Below are 19,657 nucleotides of genomic sequence, written 5' to 3' on the forward strand. Positions count from 1 at the left end.
CTTCAATATGCAGGCACAGCTTTTTTGCCTGCTAGGTACCCTTTACAGTCATGTGATGGCTGTCTTTTTGGAACTTTTAAAATAGCACCTTGCAAGGAATTTGCTTCAGATCAGGCTGGTATTTACTCCCCTCCTTCCCCTCCCCCACAAACCTCTTTTATTATGTGGGGGACATACTGATGACAAAATTGTGGCACATATATATATTTAATGAAGAAGGGTACCCCCCCCTTATTTTGAAATATTTCTTTTAGGATTTAAGCTTCATAGAGGATGAAGAGAATTCTCCCTGCACCATTGAAAGTGATGATGAATTTGAAATGGAGATGCTTAAAGTAGGTTTAGAAATTATAAGTAAATTGTCCGAATGTTTAGGAAAATCAAAACCTTTCGGTGCAATCCTATACATGTTCAGACAGAAAAATCTCTTACAATTTCCAGCATGCCCCAGCCAGCATAGGACTTTTTTCTGTCTAAACATGCATAGGATTGCATCCTTAAAGAAGTAGATGTTGTAATGTTTAAAGTTATTATGTAATATTAATGTTAAATATAATAACACTTTGATATTATTCATATGAGAAAACCATTACGTTTTACTACAATCTTCAGTACTATGATGCTTTGATTCCCAGGTATTGTTTTCCTCATTTTCCTCAGTCCCTTTTCTTTAGATGAGATCAGCAGCCCCATCATTTCTTGGCTGCTCTCTTTTGGAGGTGGGGATTCATAGCAGGTCCTGATCCAGCTGTGCATGTGTGCTCTGGGCAGAGTACATAGAGAGGAAGTGCTCTTTCCAAGGTTGCCCTAAAGCTGTGCTCTGACCTGGGGACAGAAAGCCATGTATTGCCTAGTGGCTGGTTAGCAACCCAGCAGCACTTCTGTCACGCATTCTTCCCACCCAGGTTCACCTCATTCGACACCGGGTGGGTGAGTGGGTGTCTTTGGGGAGTGGCCATAGCTTGGTGGTAGAGCACATGCTTCCAAATTCACTTCCTGGCATCTCAAGTTAAAAGGATCTCGGGTAGCAGCAGGATATTTGCCTCTGATTTTGGGGAGCTGCTGCCCATCAGAGTTGGCAGAGGCAATACTGGGCTCAGGTGGATTTTCTCAGTTTAAGGCAGCTTCATGTTTTGAAGGGAGAGGGGAAGGAGCTGGCATGTTTGGGGGAGGAGGAGCTCTCCATTCCACCCCCCACCCCCAAATTTAGCAGGCATTTTGCTAGTTGTAATAGCCTGGTTACTGGGATGTAACTCTGCATTTATTTCAGTTAAGATGACTATGCAGAAACTCAATTTGCTTTCAGACCTGCATTATTTACTCTGGCCAATCATACTCCATTCAGCTGTGGTGATTCTTTCCCATGGTACTTTCGAATGTCTGCCTTGTTTTAAAGTGGTGTTACACACTTTGAGCCTTCATTATAGGGCAAGTGATAAATAAAATAAAAAGGGCAACTGTACTGATACAGTTAAATAAAATAAAAAGGGCAACTGTACTGATACAGATCTCCTCCCCCACCTTGGGCACATCTGAGGATTGGTGTATGCCTCAAAGGCCTTCTTCCCTATCTCCCCAGCTGTCCCACAGGCACCCACCATTATTTTTAACAAGAGGCCCAAGCAGCGGTCCCATATAACAAGCCAGTCTTCTCCCCTAGACTCCAGCATTCATACTTGCAAAACAACTCAAAATTTGGGTTGGCTTATTTGTTTAATAAAAAAGATACCTGGGGAAATTTTATCTTCTGTCTAACGTGTGTGTTTGTGCGCACACAGAAATGGTTATTCTGCTTCAACAACATTGAGAAAAGAAATATATGTTGCATTATCCCTATGCAGGCATCTGTTTATGAAATTAGGCCTGGCTTGCAGGTCTTTCTGTTTAATTTGAGCCCTGGAGCTTTTCTCCTTGTTTGTTGTTGTTCAGTCGTTCAGTCGTGTCCGACTCTTCGTGACCCCATGGACCATAGCACGCCAGGCCTTCCTGTCCTGTGCTCTCTCCCGGAGCGTGCTCAAGTTCATATTCATTGCATCCGTGATGCTATCTAGCCATCTCATCCTCTGCCGTCCCCTTCTCCTTTTGCCTTCAGTCTTTCCCAGCATCAGGGTCTTTTCCAGGGAGTTTTCTCTTTGCATTAGGTGGCCAAAATATTGGAGCTTCAGCTTCATTATCTGTCCTTCCAATGAGCACTCAGGGTTGATTTCCTTTAGGATGGACTGATTTGACCTCCTTGCAGTCCAGGGGACTCGTAAGAGTCTTCTCCAGCACCACAGTTCGAAAGCATCAATTCTTCGGCGCTCAGCCTTCCTTATAGTCCAGCTCTCACAGCCATACATTACTACTGGGAAAACCATAGCTTTGATTAGACGGACCTTTGTCGGCAAGGTGATGTCTCTGCTTCTTACTATGCTGTCTAGGTTGGCCATAGCTTTCCTCCCAAGGAGCAAGCGTCTTTTAATTTCATGGCTACAGTCACCGTCTGCGGTGATCTTGGAGCCCAAGAAAGTAAAATCTGTCACTGCTTCCATTTCTTCCCCTTCTATATGCCAGGAAGTGATAGGGCCAGATGACATGATCTTCGTTTTTTTAATGTTGAGTTTCAAACCAGCTTTTGCACTCTCCTCTTTCACCCTCAACAAGAAGCTCTTGAGATCCTCTTCGCTTTCTGCCATTAGGGTGGTATCGTCTGCATATCGGAGGTTGTTGATAATTCTCCCGGCAATCTTAATTCCGACCTCTGATTCATCCAACCCGGCATTTCTCATGATGTACTCTGCATATAAGTTAAATAAGCAGGGTGACAATATGCAGCCTTGTCGTACTCCTTTCCCAATTTTGAACCAAACGGTTGTTCCATGTCTGGTTCTGACTGTTGCTTCTTGACCCTCGTACAGGTTTCTCAGGAGACAGGTAAGGTGGTCTGGTACTCCCATCACTTTAAGAATTTGCCACAGTTTGTTGTGATCCACACAATCAAAGGCTTTAGCGTAGTCAATGAAGCAGAAATAGACGTTTTTCTGGAATTCTCTTGCTTTCTCCATGATGCAGCGAATGTTGGCGATTTGATCTCTAGTTCCTCTGCCTCTTCGAAACCCAGCTTGTACTTCCGGTAGTTCTCGGTTCGCATACTGCTGAAGCCTAGCTTGTAGGATTTTGAGCATCACCTTGCTGGCATGTGAAATGAGCGCAATGGTGCGGTAGTTTGAACACTCTTTGGCGTTGCCCTTCTTTGGAATTGGAATGTAAACTGACCTTTTCGTCTTGTGGCCACTGTTGAGTGTTCCAGATTTGTTGGCATATTGAATGCAGCACTTTAACAGCATCATCTTTTAGGATTTTAAATAGCTCGGCTGGAATACTGTCATCTCCACTAGCTTTGTTGTTACTAATGCTTCCTAAGGCCCACTTGACTTCACTCTCGAGGATGTCCGGCTCAAGTTCAGTGACCGCACTATCATGGCTATCAGGGACATTCAGATCTTTCCTGTATAGTTCTTCTGTGTATTCTTGCCACCTCTTCTTGATCTCATCTGCTTCTGTTAGGTCCCTGCCTTCTTTGTCCTTTATCATGCCCGTCTTTGCACAAAACGTTCCCTTGAGATCTCCGATTTTCTTGAAGAGATCTCTAGTCTTTCCCATTCTGTTGTTTTCCTCGATTTCTTTGCATTGTTCATTTAAGAAGGCCTTCTTGTCTCTCCTTGCTATTCTCTGGAACTCTGCATTCAGTTGGGTATATCTTCCCCTTTCTCCTTTGCTTTTCGCTTCCCTTCTTTCGTGAGCTACTTGTAAAGCCTCATCAGACAGCCACTTGGCTTTCTTGCATTTCTTTTTCTTTGGGACGGATTTCGTTGCTGCCTCCTGAACAATGTTACGGACCTCCGTCCATAGTTCCTCAGGCACTCTGTCTATCAGGTCTAATCCCTGAAATCTATTCCTCACCTCCACTGTATATTCATCAGGGATATGATTTAGGTCATACCTGAAAGGTTTAGTGGTTTTCCCGACGTTCTTCAATTTAAGCCGAAATTTTGCAAGAAGCAGCTCATGATCTGAGCCACAGTCAGCTCCAGGTCTTGTTTTTACTGACTGTATGGAGCTTCTCCATCTTTGGCTGCAAAGGACATAATCAATCTGATGTCGATATTGACCATCTGGCGACGTCCATGTGTAGAGTCGCCTCTTGTGCTGTTGGAAAAGAGTGTTTGCTATGATCAGCATGTTCTCTTGGCAAAACTCTATTAGCTTTTGTCCTACTTCATTTTGTACACCAAGGCCATGCCTGCCTGTTATCCCGGTGATTTCTTGACTTCCTACTTTAGCATTCCAATCCCCTATGATGAAGAAGACATCTTTTTTTGGTGTTAGTTCTAGAAGGTGTTGTAGGTCTTCATAGAACCGATCAACCTCAGCTTCTTCGGCCTCAGTGGTTGGGGCATAGACTTGAATTACTGTGATGTTGAATGGTTTGCCTTGGATTCGTACTGAGATCATTCTATCATTTTTAAGATTGTACCCCAGTACTGCTTTTCCCACCCTTTTGTTGACTATGAGTGCTACTCCATTTCTTCTAAGGGATTCTTGCCCACAATAGTAGATATGATGGTCACCTGAATTAAATTCGCCCATGCCTGTCCATTTTAGTTCGCTGATTCCCAAGATGTCGATGTTCAATCTTGCCATCTCATGTTTGACCACCTCCAGCTTACCTTGATTCATTGATCTGACATTCCAGGTTCCTAAACAATATTGTTCTTTACAGCATCGGATTTTCTTTTCACCGCCAGACACATCCACAGCTGAATGTCCTTTCGGGTTTGGCCCAGCCGCTTCACTCTTTCTGGCGCTACTTGGAAATACCCTCTGCTCTTCCCCAGTAGCATATTGGACACCTTCCGACCTGAGGGGCTCATCTTCCGGCGTCATATCTTTTAGCCTTGTGATACGTTCCATGGGGTTTTCTTGGCAAGAATACTGGAGTGGGTTGCCATTTCCTTCTCCAGTGGACCACATTTTGTCAGAACTCTCTGCCATGACCTGTCTGTCTTGGGTGGCCCTGCACGGCATAGCTTATGGCTTCACTGAGTTACGCAAGCCCCTTCGCCACAACAAGGCAGTGATCCATGAAGGGGTCTCCTTGTTTACTTCATTACAAATTGTCTGCTTTTCTCTAACAGAAATCTTGAACTGATAGGAATTATCACCAAGATTATTATCAATAATCTTGAAACTGATAGGTTGGATTTTGTTTCACCACTACTCTTCAGTAAAGCAAATGGCACTTGAGGGAATATTGGACAGTATCCAATGCTACATGAGTGCTAACATTAATTACATCTCACTAGCTTAGGAGGCCTCTTTCGCAAGACCAATGGTATTAGCTGGTGCAACGGGATTCCCTAGAAAACTCAGTGCTCCAGCTAATTCTATTGGTGTTGTGCTAGAGGTCCCTTACACTAGCACCATGTTGGTGCTCATGTCTTGTTGGATACTGACTGTTCTATTTCACTCATCCCATTTAGCAAAGATTCACATTAAAACTGCTATCTGTTCCCTCCTTGCTTATATATAATTGTTTTGTATATATGTCTGCTTGTATCCCACTCTTAAAAAACAAACAGAACAACCTAAGTAGAGTTTGTTATATCCCAGAACATCCTAGTTTGGATGACACAGTAAGGAAAGTGAAATTAAATGCTGCTGAAATTGGCTTCACTATGTGTGTTGCGGGGGGGGGCGGGGGAGATGAGAGGGGAGTATTTGAGACTCATTTTCAATCAGGCTCCAGCTTGTGCACATAGGAGTAACTCATGGTTTAGCTTTATGTGTGAAATGGGATAATGTGTTTGAAAAGCAAGCATAATTTTTAATAAAAATAAATACTAGTTACTGGTGTTTTTAAGTGAAATAAAAGGTCTATTAAGAAAGTGGCTTTACAGGGCAGAGTTGCCATCTGCTTTTTTCTAGTCTTTTTTTTTTTTTTTTGCTGCCCCTTCTCCTGTGCTTTGAACAGTAATGTGGCATAAATAATTAAGGAGCTGGAGCTTTTCCTGGCATGGTCATGAAGTGGTGGAACTAACAGTAACTTCTTCACAATTTTGGTTTGTTTATAGCAGAATTTTACACTGAAGGCCATGAGCTATACATTTGTTAGCATAGGATTTCTCTCTATTTTTAAAAACCTCAGCTTCACTCCAGGATGACACCAACTTCTGAACATTTGCATCTTTTGACCAAAATTATGTTAATTCATCCTATCTCTCCAGTCTTTAGAAGATGTAGACAAGCCTGATGTGGAGCTTATGGACTCCAGCCCAGATGGATCGAAGAGGCAAAACCACCTTATTACAGATGACGATGGTGAAGGCGTTGAAGTGGAAGAAGAAAGTTGGGGTAAATGAATTGTGATCCAAAGTGTGTTGATTCTGGGTCTTGATTCTGTCAGGGCCCAGTCAATACTAGATTACCAAGATGAAACAAAGCCAGTTGTGCAAAATGATGACAGTTTGCTGATAGAAAATGGTTGCAGAATATATATATATATATATACACAAAGAAAGTTCACACCTCCCCTCAGTTGACAAAGCGGGCACCCTTGTCACAAGCTGTTATGTCTATCTGAGTCCCTAAAACAGACAGGAAAGCTGTTCCTAGAGCCATCAAAGTTCTCCAAGCTGGTAATGCATATTTCTCCTCGAAGCGAGACCAAACCATGGAGCTGGTGGATTGGATCTTATAAGCTTTTCTGCTAGGTGCCTACCCCCAGCCCATGAACTGACAGGCAACGTCTGTCTCCCTCAGCACACACAAACACACACTAAGGAGAGGGTGCGGGGTGCTCACAGCATCCCTGGAAAACTAATTGCCTTTCCAGAGAGAGTAGGGAAGTGGAAGCCTCGCAGCTCATGGGAGAGCTAAGACACCATTCTCTATGAGAAAAGGGTGAGGTAACCAGGCATAAGTAAGGCCTGGTGTAAAAGGCCTGCTTACTTAACCATAAAACTGGTTAAGCTAAATTACACAGGTCTACTACCAGCATTCCAGAACTCTGTGAAGTCTAGTTTTTTTTACTTATTAACCAACTCACTACTCAAAGATTGTTAAAATGTTAGAAAAAGAGGAAGTGTGTGTGTGTGTGTGTGTGTGTGAGAGAGAGAGAGAGAGAGAGAGAGAGAGAGATGCACACACCCTCAAAAGAGCCACCTAGCTACTTCTGCACATTGAAGGAGGCTTTGGGCTTGTGTATCTGAAAACAGCAGTGAAGGCAAACCTTGGAGTTTCAAAGGCGCTTTGTAATAAGGCACGGGAAACCTGCTGTTCCGGAGAGGTGGGGAGCCAAAATTCACGCTGTGCATGCCTAAGAGATCGGAGCCCTCCATCTACCCTGTGCCCAACCAGGCAGGGCGGGAGGAATGACTCAGGCGATTTCGCCTCCTGCTCCTCCTCCTAAAAACAAAGGGTCAGCTAGATGGGCCTCTGACCCTGTTCAGCTCACTTACTGGCAGGGGTGGGGACAGGTGATGGAGAGGCTGTTGTTGCTGCAGATCGCCCACCAGAGCACCTCCTTTCCATCCTCCCTCCCTGAGGTCTTCCGAGATTGCTGATGTGCCCTGAGAAGAGCAGCTGCTGCGGTGCTTTCTTCTGTGGCTGCAAAGGAGTTGGGGGAGAGGGAATGATCTGATCTCAGATTCTCCTTCCTCAGGCGTGTCTACAACTGCTGATGTCATTCCCTCCCCCCCTTTTTCTTTATGCTGTAAGGAGGCACAGAACTTTGCCTCCTCCCAGTATGAAGAAAGGGACCCAGGCCCCCCCTGCATCCCCATCTGCTGTCTTCATCCTGAAATCGGAGCTAGCAGTGGGGATGAGGGGCGGCACGCATTGGGAATTGCTCGTGCTGGAGAGAGCGGCTGCTCATCCTGGGCACGGGCGAGTCCCAGCACCTAGACTGCCCTGCATTCCCACTGCTATCGCCAGTCCTTCAAGGGGATTCCTGCATGGGCAGCGCTTAGAGCCCTGGCCCCTGAAGGAACCCCAAGAGGCTGCGTGGGTCATATTGGGGTGCCGCACGGGCTGAATTGGACCAGCAGGCCAGAGGCTCTGTACCCTGGTCTCCACTCTCAAAGGGAATCCAACATTTCCTGTGGTCCCTGCGGTGCTTTCCCAGGGACCAGAGGATTGCTGTGCCCCATAGTTTCTTGGATCTCAGTCAGTATAAGCAATAAGTAGAAGCAGGGATCTCTGTATTTAGTTTACCAAAATGCAGAGAGTAACAAAGCTAGAGATTCTTCATGGCGAAAAGTAAATCTGGACCTAAATGGCTTTCATCATGCAGATGGGTGCTGCCAATATTGGTCAAAGTTACAGGTCCATCATAAAGGGAGACTCTTTGGTTGGGACAGTATTTTTTGAGCCTGCTGTTGTCTTTGCTGCCTTTTCTGTTTTTCAAACAATTTATCTCGTCTTAGCCCATGGAAACAGGAAGAAGGTTGTCTGCAAAGTGCCATCACTCTATTGGGGAGGGGGTGGGTCCTTTCTTTAGTTCTAAGTATTTGTTTTCTGTTTTTCAAAAGATTCCTGCTTGGCTAGACCCAGTGTAAAACAAATCGCATGCCTAAAGATGTATTTTGGACATTCAAGTTTTAAACCGTAAGTTTTCTAGTATTCTTGTTTGCTATGCATAGAAATGAATTTCTTCAAAAGCCCCAACAATAGGAAGCATGCCTTACACTTGCTGTGTGAACTGAGATCCTGTGGCATGTCCCCTGTTCCAGCTGTATGTTTCAATAGAGCTCTCTGTGTCAGTTGAGTCCATTGTCCATAGGAGAGTGGTCTTTAAAATAATGTTTCTTGGAAATATATGAGAGGTTCAGCAATGACCAAATCAGTAATGGTGGAGTAGGTTCTCTGAAAGACTCTTTGAGTGCCATTTTTCTTGGTAGAAAGGTGGTATAAAACAATAAATAAGGAGAGCTCCCCCTGCCCCCGCCTACCATCCCCTACAATGCACACACCCAGGGGAGTGTTGTGTTAGGTGTGTTCTAGGGCATACTTGTAGTTCAAATGGGGTGATAATGCCTTGGCCAGTGCCCTATGTGAACTGGCTGGCTGTCCTGTTGAAGAGCAGGCGCTGTCCCAGCAGGGAGGCTTGGCAAGGGGCAGGAACCAACGAGCACATTGGAGGTGGACATCTATGCCACTGGCATGCATAGACAGGGACAATGGTAGAGAGCCTCATTGCAAAGGCAATAGGGGTGCCTGGATGTTTTCCTGAGTAGCTATGGCAGCTCACAAGTAAGGAAAGGGAAACAAGAAGGGGGTGGGGATAAAAAGGCAGTGGAAAGGAGACCCTGAGGAGGACCCCCTGCAGCTCTGCCCTAAACTAAAGGGAGAGTTAGGCTGGAGGAGGATGACAAAGGTTGCTTGCCAGCCCCTTTCCCTCTATTTGAGCTGACAGGGGACCAGTGTAGGGACCAGACAGTGGAAATTCCTCCATTCGTATTTTCTACAAGACTTCCCAGAAGGAAGTCCCTTCTTCTGCAGTACACAGTTTCCTTAGAAGACAGATTCATGGGGAAAATGTTCCCTGAAAGTTAGGAGGTTTGCAAAACACTGAAATAGTGAACTCCCTTGCTTCTGCCCTATGTCATTGGTGGTCACATGCTACCGGATGATCCTAATTCATGTGGTGAGTTGTTCTAAGACAGGAGTGGGGAATCTCTTTCAGCCCAGGGCTGAATTGACTTTCAGAGAAGCTCTCAGGGGCTTTATTCAAGTGCTGGATTGGGCCAAAGGTAAAATGGATTGGGCCCAAAATACACAAACATACATTCATTCATTCATTCATTCATTCATTTCATTTCTATACCGCCCAATAGCCGAAGCTCTCTTAGTGGTTCACAAAAATTAAACCCAAAAAGCGCAGGATAAAACAATATAAAATATAACAACATTAAAATCACAATATGACAATACAACCAGAATAAAACCTAGCAGCAATGCAGAGATTTAAAATACAGATTTAAAATACAAGCTTAAAGACTTGCTGCCAGTAACAAAGCCTTAGGAGAGGCATTCCAACCTTTTAATAAGGGCAAAAACCTACACAAAAGCCAGGAAACCACCAAATGATTGATTGCTGGGGAAAAGGGGGTGAGGCTTGGGGAACGGGGGTGTAGCCAACTGGGGACCCCGGGATGGCTGGATTAGGCTCCTGAGCCTTGTTCAAAGCTACGCAACTTGGGTGGGCGGGGAATTCATCTTGGAGGTGTCGATTCTTATGGCAAGAGTACCATCTTCTGAGAAGGAAACTACATGGCAGAGTATTCTGGAAATAGGATCATATCTGTGGTCCCACTCCCATTTAAAATGCTCTGTTTGCAGCCACCCCTTATCACTGTTTGGCAATGTCATCAAATGCTTCTCTTGATGTCCCACATAGTGTCAGTGTTTCAGCATCTCTATTGGTTTCCAAGCACAACTCATAAGGCTGGGTTTGTTATTTAAAGCGCTTAATAGATTAAAGTAGAGACACTGAAGTAGAGATCTAGGCAGTATCTTGAAAGATGAAAGGAACTTTACATTAATAATATTACATTATGATAGTGTCTTTAAATAGGGAAGTCCACACAGAGTAAAGCTTCATAGAAAAGCAAATGTGAGTAAGTTAACAGGGAGTTTTTAGAATTCCTAAGATAAAACTGGCAGACTTGGTTTTCTGAAAGAAAAAAAAAAAGATGAAAAAAGAAACTTGAGTATTGCACATGAGAGAGTGAGTGAATGCTGAGTTGCTGAATAAGATTCAGTTTTTGTCAGACACTGCAATTCAAATGGAACATTTTGTGACTTTTCCCCTTAATTTCAAGGGTCCAGTGGAAGGTGATCTCCTCGGTTTTGCAAGACAGGAGAGATAATCTTGTTGTTATGGCAACTGGTAAGTTATATAGATTCGTTATTAATAAACCCATGAAATATGGTTTGTTGAGAGTGTTAGCAAGTCTAGGGATACAAGCAGTTGTTTTCCTGCAGTGGAGGAGGATATGCTTGGATGGGTTGGTCCCACCCACTTATGCTGATCCAAGGATATCCTCCATCCACTGCAGAAAATGGATATCATATCATGGCAAGTCCAATGTTCCTTTTTTGTCCCATTGAAAAAGAATTGCAAGGATATCTTCTGGTTAGGAGTATGTGAGCTTTTGGGTGTAATGAGAATAGGAATTCTAAAAACTCACTATTGACTTGGGAATATTTGGGGACATGCTGCTCAGCCCTAATTACATTACTACTAGGTTTGATGGGCTCTTCGTTGAATTAGATGCCAATTTTGGCCTTGATATGATTTCCACCCCCACACACATATATTGGCTCACCTGTGCTGGTTGGCAATTTGTTTCCAGGCCAATTTCAAAGTGCTGGTCTTAACCTCTAAAGCCCTACATGGATCAGGACCCCAATACCTCAAGGACTACCTTTCCACATATGAACTTACCCAGTCCTTGGTAGGCCCTTCACTGTGTGCCCCTCAGAGAGAAGCTCGGGGGGAGTCAGTATGAGTATGGGCCTTTTCTGTGATAGCCCCATGTTTATGGAATGCTCTCTCCGAGGAAACTTGTCAGGCACCAGCACAATCATCTTTTGGGTGCAAGACCAATGATGTACTTATTTTTCCAGGCATTTGGACATTAATTATGGCCCAAGTGTTATGGGCTGCTTTTGTGGTGTTCATTCTAGGCTGTGAGCAGGGGGAGATTTTGTGTATTTGTGGATGAAGACTTCTCATATTGTATAGTTTTTAGGTTATGTTTTTGTGGTATTTATTTTTATTTGTATTATTGTGCCTATTATGATTTATATTGATTTTGGGGTTGCCTCCTCCTCCTCCTCCTCCTCCTCCTCCTCTCTGTTATATTAATCATGGATTTCTGTATAAGTCCCTTTGAGACAGCTTTTGCAGTGGAAAGCAGTGCATAAATGTAATAAAAATAATCTGTGGAATCAGAATTTGAAACATTGCAGGAATCTGCCTAATTTGGCCTTTACACAGAATTTGGGAGGTAGTTCTTAGTATCTAGATCAGCCTTCCCCAATCTAGTGCCTTCTGATGTGTTGGACTACGATGCCCATAATCCCCAACACACAGACATATCATATCACTACAAAGTCTGATAGCAAATTTAGGAGGCTGAGGAAGGAAAAAGTTAAAATCTTTTCAGATTTTATATGAAGTTCTCCTTTCATTCGAGATGTGCTTTGTTTCTTTTAAGGATACGGGAAAAGTTTGTGCTTTCAGTTTCCACCTGTTTACACTGGAGGTACTGGAATAGTAATTTCTCCCCTTATTTCTTTGATGGAGGACCAAGTACTACAACTTGAGTAAGTATAACCCTGCCATGACTGAGTGATTTGTCCCAGAAGACCTTTTGACCTTTTTCAGCTCCATGACCCTTTGAGGATACGTTTGTCTCCATATGTAGTCCATAGTCCACAGCATTAGTCCATAGAATGCCTGAACGCATCATGTCAGACTTCACAAAAGGCTCTTCAGGAAATAAGCCTGGAATTAAGTGTATTGATGTTGCTGTTGGCAACAGATTCATCATTTTAAGTAACTGCTTGGGGTGAGTGGGTGAGGAAATTAGCTCAGTAATTGGATGTTTGCTTTCATTATTCTTGGATAAAAATTGTCTTTCTGATAATCTACTTGGGAAAAAGATGTTGTAGAGATAGACTGCTGTTATGCTCATACTATGTTCCTTTCTTTGATCACTTTACCCAGGTACTGATGTACTTTCTGTTTTTGTTTGTAAATGTCTGCAAGGAAATAACATAATTGAAAGCTGTTTCTATAAAGCAGAGGGAATGTTTTCCAATGATATGTTAATGTTTGTTCAGTTCCTTTTTTTTCTTAAACTTGCCATTCAAAAGGGGCCTTCAGAAATACATAGGATTCACAAATTCCAGAAACATAGCCATATTTCTGTTGGAAAAAGAAATAGTGAAAAGTATAGGGGCAGAAGCTTTTGTGGATTAGAGACCACTTTGTTAAATGCATGAAGTGTTGTTCTTAGTTGGCTGATTTTTATTTATAATATATAGACATACGCAGGTAAATAGAATAGAAAGGCTGACTGTTTAAATGTATGTGTGTGTATGTGCATATATGTGCACAGGTACAAAGGTGAAAAAATGGTAAATTGTGTTTTTCCCCCCTCTATACTGTGTTTGACCCCAGCATAGGGGGTGGGTGGGAGGAATTTTGTGCATGTTGCGTAGGAGAGAGCGGAGGGATTCTTCCATCTTTGTGTGTGGCTGGTGGTGTGCTGCCTTGCTCGCTGCCTGGCTGTGCTGTACGTCAGGCTTTGTTCTGGGAGCCAATCTTGTCTGGGCTGGTCGGCTTTGGGGGCAGACTGGAGAGAGAGCCTTCTCCCTGTGGTCCGCTCCAAGGCCATGTATGAAAGGCACTGCCATTGCTGACTTCCCTGCCCACCCTCCCTAAGTTTAGCACTCTTTATATAGCAATGGACAGAGGTTAGCCTCTGGTTAATGGGGCGTGGAAGGAATTTTACCTACATTCAAGGTTTATATGACCAATGCGGGGTTGGACTCCCCATTCCCACTGCGGGATCCCCATAAGGGATCTTGGGGTGTTGCTTCAAGGCTGGCATGCTTGTCACACATCCACGTTACAAAATGGGCCCGATGTTACAGGTACAGACTATGGTGGGCCCATGTTTCCTGCCACTTTAGTCAACCTTATCCCAGCACATAGGACTGGACAGCAGTAGAGCTACCTGATGATCGGATCTTTGCTTTATGGCACGGATATAGAGCTCCGGGCCTGGGGGCCAAATCCGGCCCTCTGGGGTTCCCTAGAAAAGTGCGACCCTTTCCCCCTACCACTGATCGGTAGTTTCCCAGCTTTTGTGCAGTTTCCCCCCTGTTCTAAAAGGCTGAGAGGCCTCCCCTAAGGCTTTGTTACTGGCAGTAAGAGCTTTCACATAAGATATGCGAGTATTATGTAGTATTTTGGCCCTGCCCCTTTTGCTGTTGGCCACGCCTACCACTGGAATGCGACTCCCAAGAGCTTCTTCGAAATGGAATGTGGCCCTTGGGCTGAAACAGCTTCCTCACCCCTGCCCTATGCTATGCCAACCTTAACTGCTGTAACCAATAAAAGTGGTGGCCATTTTTAACCCACCTCTTCCTATGCAGTTACTACTCTTACACCTGCTCCCCTCTTGTGCTGCTGGCTCAAATACATAACTGCCAGCAAAGAGTAATACTCTTATGCATCTCACAAACTGGGCTCTAGTCCTTAAAAGTGTATGCCATTTTTAAGGTGCTACAAGATTGTTTTTATATTAAATTCTTCCTGGAATAGAAAACAATATTTGTCTGCACAAATGTAGCCATTTTTTGTGTTCTGTGACTTCATATACAGAAGTTTATCTATCATATATTTATTCTGACCTATCTAAAGGTAACAGAGGTTGTAAACATTATTACAGTTAATATGCTTATATGAGGCAAATTACCCATATCATATCATTATGGATTAGCAGTAACTAATGAACCGGTTAGATATACAGGTGTCAAAGTAGTAGCAGACCTAATTAAACTTACACTAATTAACTCTGAATCCTTTATTCAAAAGACCTAAGTTGATATAGACAAGTGGAAAATGTTAAAGCTATCTTGGCCAACTAAGACAGCCACAAATGCATAAATGTAGATTTGCAGAGGTCTTTGAGTGTCTTTCCTTCTAATAGGCTGAGGGCACCATCTAAAAATGGAAGGCCATGGAGTAGAACATTAATAGTGCATTCCTATGCATGTTTAGACAGAAAAAGTTCTACAGCTTCCTGCATTCCCCTGCTGGCTGGCTGGGATGTCTGGCTGGGGAATGCTGGGAATTGTAGGACTTTTTTTCTGTCTAAACACCCTTAGAGAAGAAAGGTAAGCCATATGCATATGTTAATATAGTGCTGCAAGTTGGGTGCCTGACTCAAGACTGGTCTGAAGGCATATGATATAGAAACCTTGCTGAAGCTAAGCAGGTCTGGGGCTTGGTACAGAAATGTAATAAATAAATGAATAAATAAATACCTAAGACCTCTGCGAAAGATAGGATATGAATATAGCACACTATTATGTATGTATGTATGTATTTAAGGCACTACAGTGCTGGAGCTTTATGGAAATCTATGTTTTGACAATGGAGAGACATGGTAGGATAGGGAGGAAGGGAGGCAAAAATAACAATCGATTTGGAGCTAGTGGAAAAATAACAACGGAATGTGAGCCAGTGCAATTGCAGGTACTCAGGCGAACTATCTCTGGGGATGAGGACAAAATGTTAAAATGGATTATTTTCAGCACAGCACACACAGTTGGGGCTGGGAAGTTACAAAGCTGGTTCCATATCGTTTTTTAGACAGCTTGAGAAAGCTACAGACCACTGCGGTATTAACATAGGGCAGTATTCAATAAGATGCAAGCACTAACGTAAATTAGGTTGCTCCAGCTAATGTTGTTGCACTAGAGGTCCCTTCATGGCAGAGCAACATAATTTATGTTAGTACCCATGTCTTGTCAGATATTGCCCATATATTATGGCAGTTCTTATATCTCCTAGGTGTAATCTCATGCACATTCAGTGCAGTGAAATGTACTTGCTCATATAATAATTTGTACATGTGAATTTCTCCTAGCACCTCTAATGATACTATGTGAACCAGCCCTTAGTAAAAGGATATTGTAAAATGTATGCAGCGCTTTCCCTACTAGAAGTGCTCTGTTCTTCTTTTTTCATGGTAAAGAGAAGTTCCTAGTTCTTCCCAAGGTTACCTGAAGGAGACTTAAAGAAAAAAAAAAAATAAGAGAGGGGCTTTGGATGTATAATGTAAAAAAAAAAAAAATGCATGAGGGAATGTGCCAGCTTTTTCTGCATTTAGCACTTGCCTGCTTACCTCCCGTTCGGTCTCCAAATTCCTTTTCAGATGTCACATTGAAAATTTGATAAGACAAAGGGCGGTTCACATGTGCTTCAGCTCCTGACTCTTTGTCAAAATGTCCAAAGCTGCATTGTTAAAGGTGATTGGGTGGTGTGGGGTGGGGGTTTAACTTCTGTAGTTAAATTGTATGAAACACAAAATAACTTTATTTTTTAGAGAGTTTCATTGGAAAAACCCACTTCTTTAGAGAAAGTTAGACTTAAAAGAACAATGCAGTTTAGTGTTGATAAGCCAACCCTTGCTTCTGCTGGTGTCTTGCAGGATGTCGGGGATTCCAGCTTGTCTGCTTGGATCAGCACAGTCAAAAAATGTCAGAGGGGAAATCAAAGCGTAAGCCTTACCTCCTTTGTTTGCTTTGACCAACTAAAAGTACCTTTTTCTATGTAGATTCTAGGGCTGCCATCTTATACACACCTTCCTGAAATCACGTGTGTGTGTGCGCGCATTGGTTCTGAGTAGACACTATAGGATTGCACTCCACAGCTGCTTTTGAACATAATATATCCTAAAGTAAACAATAAAATGCAATTTCAAATATAGTATGAATTTGAATTCACTTCTGGCAGGTGATAATGCTTCTTTCCCTCCCACTTTTCATAGGGGCCACTATAGAGTTGTCTACATAACCCCAGAGTTCTGTTCGGGGAACCTATCGTGGCTTGAGGAACTTGACCAAACAATTGGTAAGCAGGGATAGTTAATAGTATAAAAACACTTCAAAAAAGATTTCAGCCCTTGTAATTGCTGGGTTTTTTAATCTATTGAAGGCTGTCTTGGCTGTTCTTTTATTTTTATGCTTGGTTTGATAACTGCCAGAAAAGCAAGAATGGGAGAAGCAATGTGGCAGTTCAAGGGTAATACAAGATACCCTTATCTGGGCCTTGAATTGTGTGGGTATTGGGAAGGCTCAGTGGAGGTCACATTTTTTTCTGTGTTCTTTTTTCTCCCCCAAATAATGAGATACATTTTGAAATTAGATTGTAGTCTATTTCTGTGCCAGATAAATATAAAGTGCTACAAGATGATTGCTTTTATATATTTTTATTTTAAATATATAAGTATTTATATATAGGTTTTTAGATATTTGGTGAAGTCCCAACAACTCTGTCGTTAAGTGGCCTCTAGAAGATATGCTAACCCAACTTTCCTTAAAGAAATGCTGAATTCTGCAATCTTTTTGTATAAATTACACAAACATTTACATCAGTTCTTCCATGTTGAATAATTCTTATTCCACAAGTCATGGGGAATGGCAAGGATCTATTCAGAGCACAGAAGCACCCATGAAACTTTGTTCACCAAGTCCCCTGGCTTTTGAAATTCCACCAGATTTTTCCAGCACATTTTCACACATACCTTTTAACTATGGGCAATATCCAATGGGGTGCTGAGCCCCTGCTGATTCCATCCCACAAGCGAGCCCATCACTTGCACAACAGAGATTTAGTGCTTCCGAAGCAACTGGAAATGAGTGGAAATGCTTATTTCTGGAACGGGGCAGGTCAGCAGAGCTTGCATAAGGGAGCTCCACCAACTTGTCCTGATCCAGAAATGAGCGTTTCTGCTCCTTTTGGGACTTCCTATAAGAAGCATTAAATCTCCATTATGCAAGTGGTTATATAAGTGGTGGGTCCTGCTTGAGCAACAGAATCAGCGGAAAGGGCAGCTTGCACAATGGCCCCATTGGATACTGCCATATAAGAGCTAGAAATTTGCTTTTACAATAAAAATGAAGGCTTAAATTCTCAGGAATTTGAATTCTATACCCAGTAGGATGCTGTCAGGGGGCCCTAGCAGGCCTCTTTCAGTCTATTCCAGTAGCCAACTCCAGACACAGACAAAGGATTCGTTTCAAGGCTTTATTCCTTTTACAACTTAATAACTCTATCACCAGCGACTAAGCTATGAACAGCAGAGTAACCTACGCCCCGGGTTGGAAACAGTTGGTCCCCGTTTGAACAAGAATCACTTGCAGACCCTGAACTTATGGGCTAGGGAGAGTCCCTCCCGCTTTCCCTTGGGTCCTCTGGACCCGACTGTTGCTTGCGCGCCAAACGGGCGCTACATCTCCTTTCCGCGCCCTCCATAGCTCGTCGCTCTTTGTGTCTGCGTCGAGCATCCAGCCAGCCCTCCTCCTGCGCTCTTTCACTCCCAGGACCACTATCTATCTCTGGAATGCCAGCAGGAGGAATCTCTGCCAGCTGCAGGGCCTGGGAGGGATGAGCGCGCTTCTCTCCCATGCATGTCTGTTCCTCCTCAGAATCAGAACTGCTCTGAGGTTCTGTGGGCTCAGTGTCCACCCTGACAGATGCCTTGCTGTCTCTCTGTGGTCTTGCAGAGCCATGTAGGGTTATTTGAGGGTTGTTTAACCCTCAAACATCCCATGCTGCCCAGGGTTGGATGACACAACAAACCATGGCAGCCCCCTGCTGGTGGTTGGATATTCAAAATGGCCGCTCGCACACACCACAACACACTGTGGCTTAAACGTGGTGATCGTGCGAGTCAGCTAATTAAGCGAGACCTGCTCATGAAATTTGGTATGTGGCTATCTGTGAGTTCTCTCCTCTGAATGTACATTGCCTATTCAAAGTAGACTATTTGCATACGCAGTTACATTTGCAAATAAACAAACAGACTCTGAAATTTATAGTGTTATAAAGGCAGTTTAACCACGTGAGTCTGTTTTATTTCTTCTTAGGTGTCACACTGATAGCGGTTGATGAAGCTCACTGTATTTCTGAATGGGGGCACGACTTCAGGAATTCTTTCAGGTCTTTGGGGTTGTTAAAGAGAACTCTTCCTAAGGTAAAGTGTTGCCATTACAAAAAAAAATGAGGGATTGAATTTTTTTGACCTGTGGCATTGATAAAATTTAATAAAATTCCAATTTTCTTAATTTTGTTCTGTTTGGGGTTCCATCTCATGTCCTGGCCGTGAGTAACACTCTCTTCCACAAGGGAAAGAAATGTTTTCACTTCTTGTGATTCAGTGTAGGATGGATGACCCATTATGTACTACGGCTTCTTTGATTTAATGTAATTTCAAACATCATGCCACACCATGATTTATGCTACACATGGTTTGAATTTCCAAACGGGTGGACACACCCTGGTTTAGAATTGCTTGCCTGCTTTTGTTTTCCATCTGCTTAGTAGTCCCATTTTTGTAGTGCAGGGAGCTCTGAAAGAGGAGCAACAGCCGTAATCTCCTTTTGTCAATTCACATATCGTGTCAAACCATAAACACAAACCATGGTTTACAAACCTACTTCAGCATCTAAGGTTCTCCTTCACATGCCTCCTGTGAGGGAACCTCAGATGGTGGCAACAAGGGAGAGGGCCTTCTCAGTGGTGGCCCGCCATCTGTGGAACGAGCTCCCTGATGAGGTCCACCTGGTGCCAAGATTATTATCTTTTCGGCACCAGGTTAAGACCTATCTCTTTCCCCAGGCATTTGGCAGCACATGATGAGTTTTAATCAGCCTTGGGTGTGTCTTTAGTTATGACTGACTGTTCAAAGTTGTTTTTAGTTATATGCTGTTTGTGCATATTGTCTGTGTGCTTTTATGTAAATGGATTTTAAACTTTGTATATTGTATTTGAATGTTTTAACTTCTGTAAACCACCCAGAGGGCTTCGGCT

The 19,657-nt window shown here is 43.3% G+C and overlaps 1 protein-coding gene across 14 annotated transcripts in view; it reads left to right on the forward strand.

Annotated features, from left to right (window-relative positions):
* WRN (WRN RecQ like helicase) overlaps positions 1-19,657 on the forward strand; it is a 90,583-nt gene that overhangs the window by 21,344 nt on the left and 49,582 nt on the right. For all 14 annotated transcript variants that reach the window (XR_014787865.1, XR_014787866.1, XR_014787867.1 and 11 more), the window contains 8 exons: positions 255-335; positions 6,267-6,393; positions 8,571-8,646; positions 10,863-10,930; positions 12,264-12,372; positions 16,275-16,343; positions 16,614-16,696; positions 18,715-18,821. Coding sequence is in view for 10 of the 14 variants with exons in the window: in XM_084835033.1 (XP_084691159.1) it covers positions 255-335; positions 6,267-6,393; positions 8,571-8,646; positions 10,863-10,930; positions 12,264-12,372; positions 16,275-16,343; positions 16,614-16,696; positions 18,715-18,821 (720 nt within the window). In the remaining 4 variants the exon portion in view is untranslated. The remainder of the gene's footprint in view (positions 1-254; positions 336-6,266; positions 6,394-8,570; positions 8,647-10,862; positions 10,931-12,263; positions 12,373-16,274; positions 16,344-16,613; positions 16,697-18,714; positions 18,822-19,657) is intronic.

This window comes from Heloderma suspectum, chromosome 2, assembly GCF_057233095.1.
Source record: "Heloderma suspectum isolate Gila_16-S chromosome 2, 16-S_ref, whole genome shotgun sequence".
Taxonomy (NCBI): Eukaryota; Metazoa; Chordata; class Lepidosauria; order Squamata; family Helodermatidae; genus Heloderma; species Heloderma suspectum.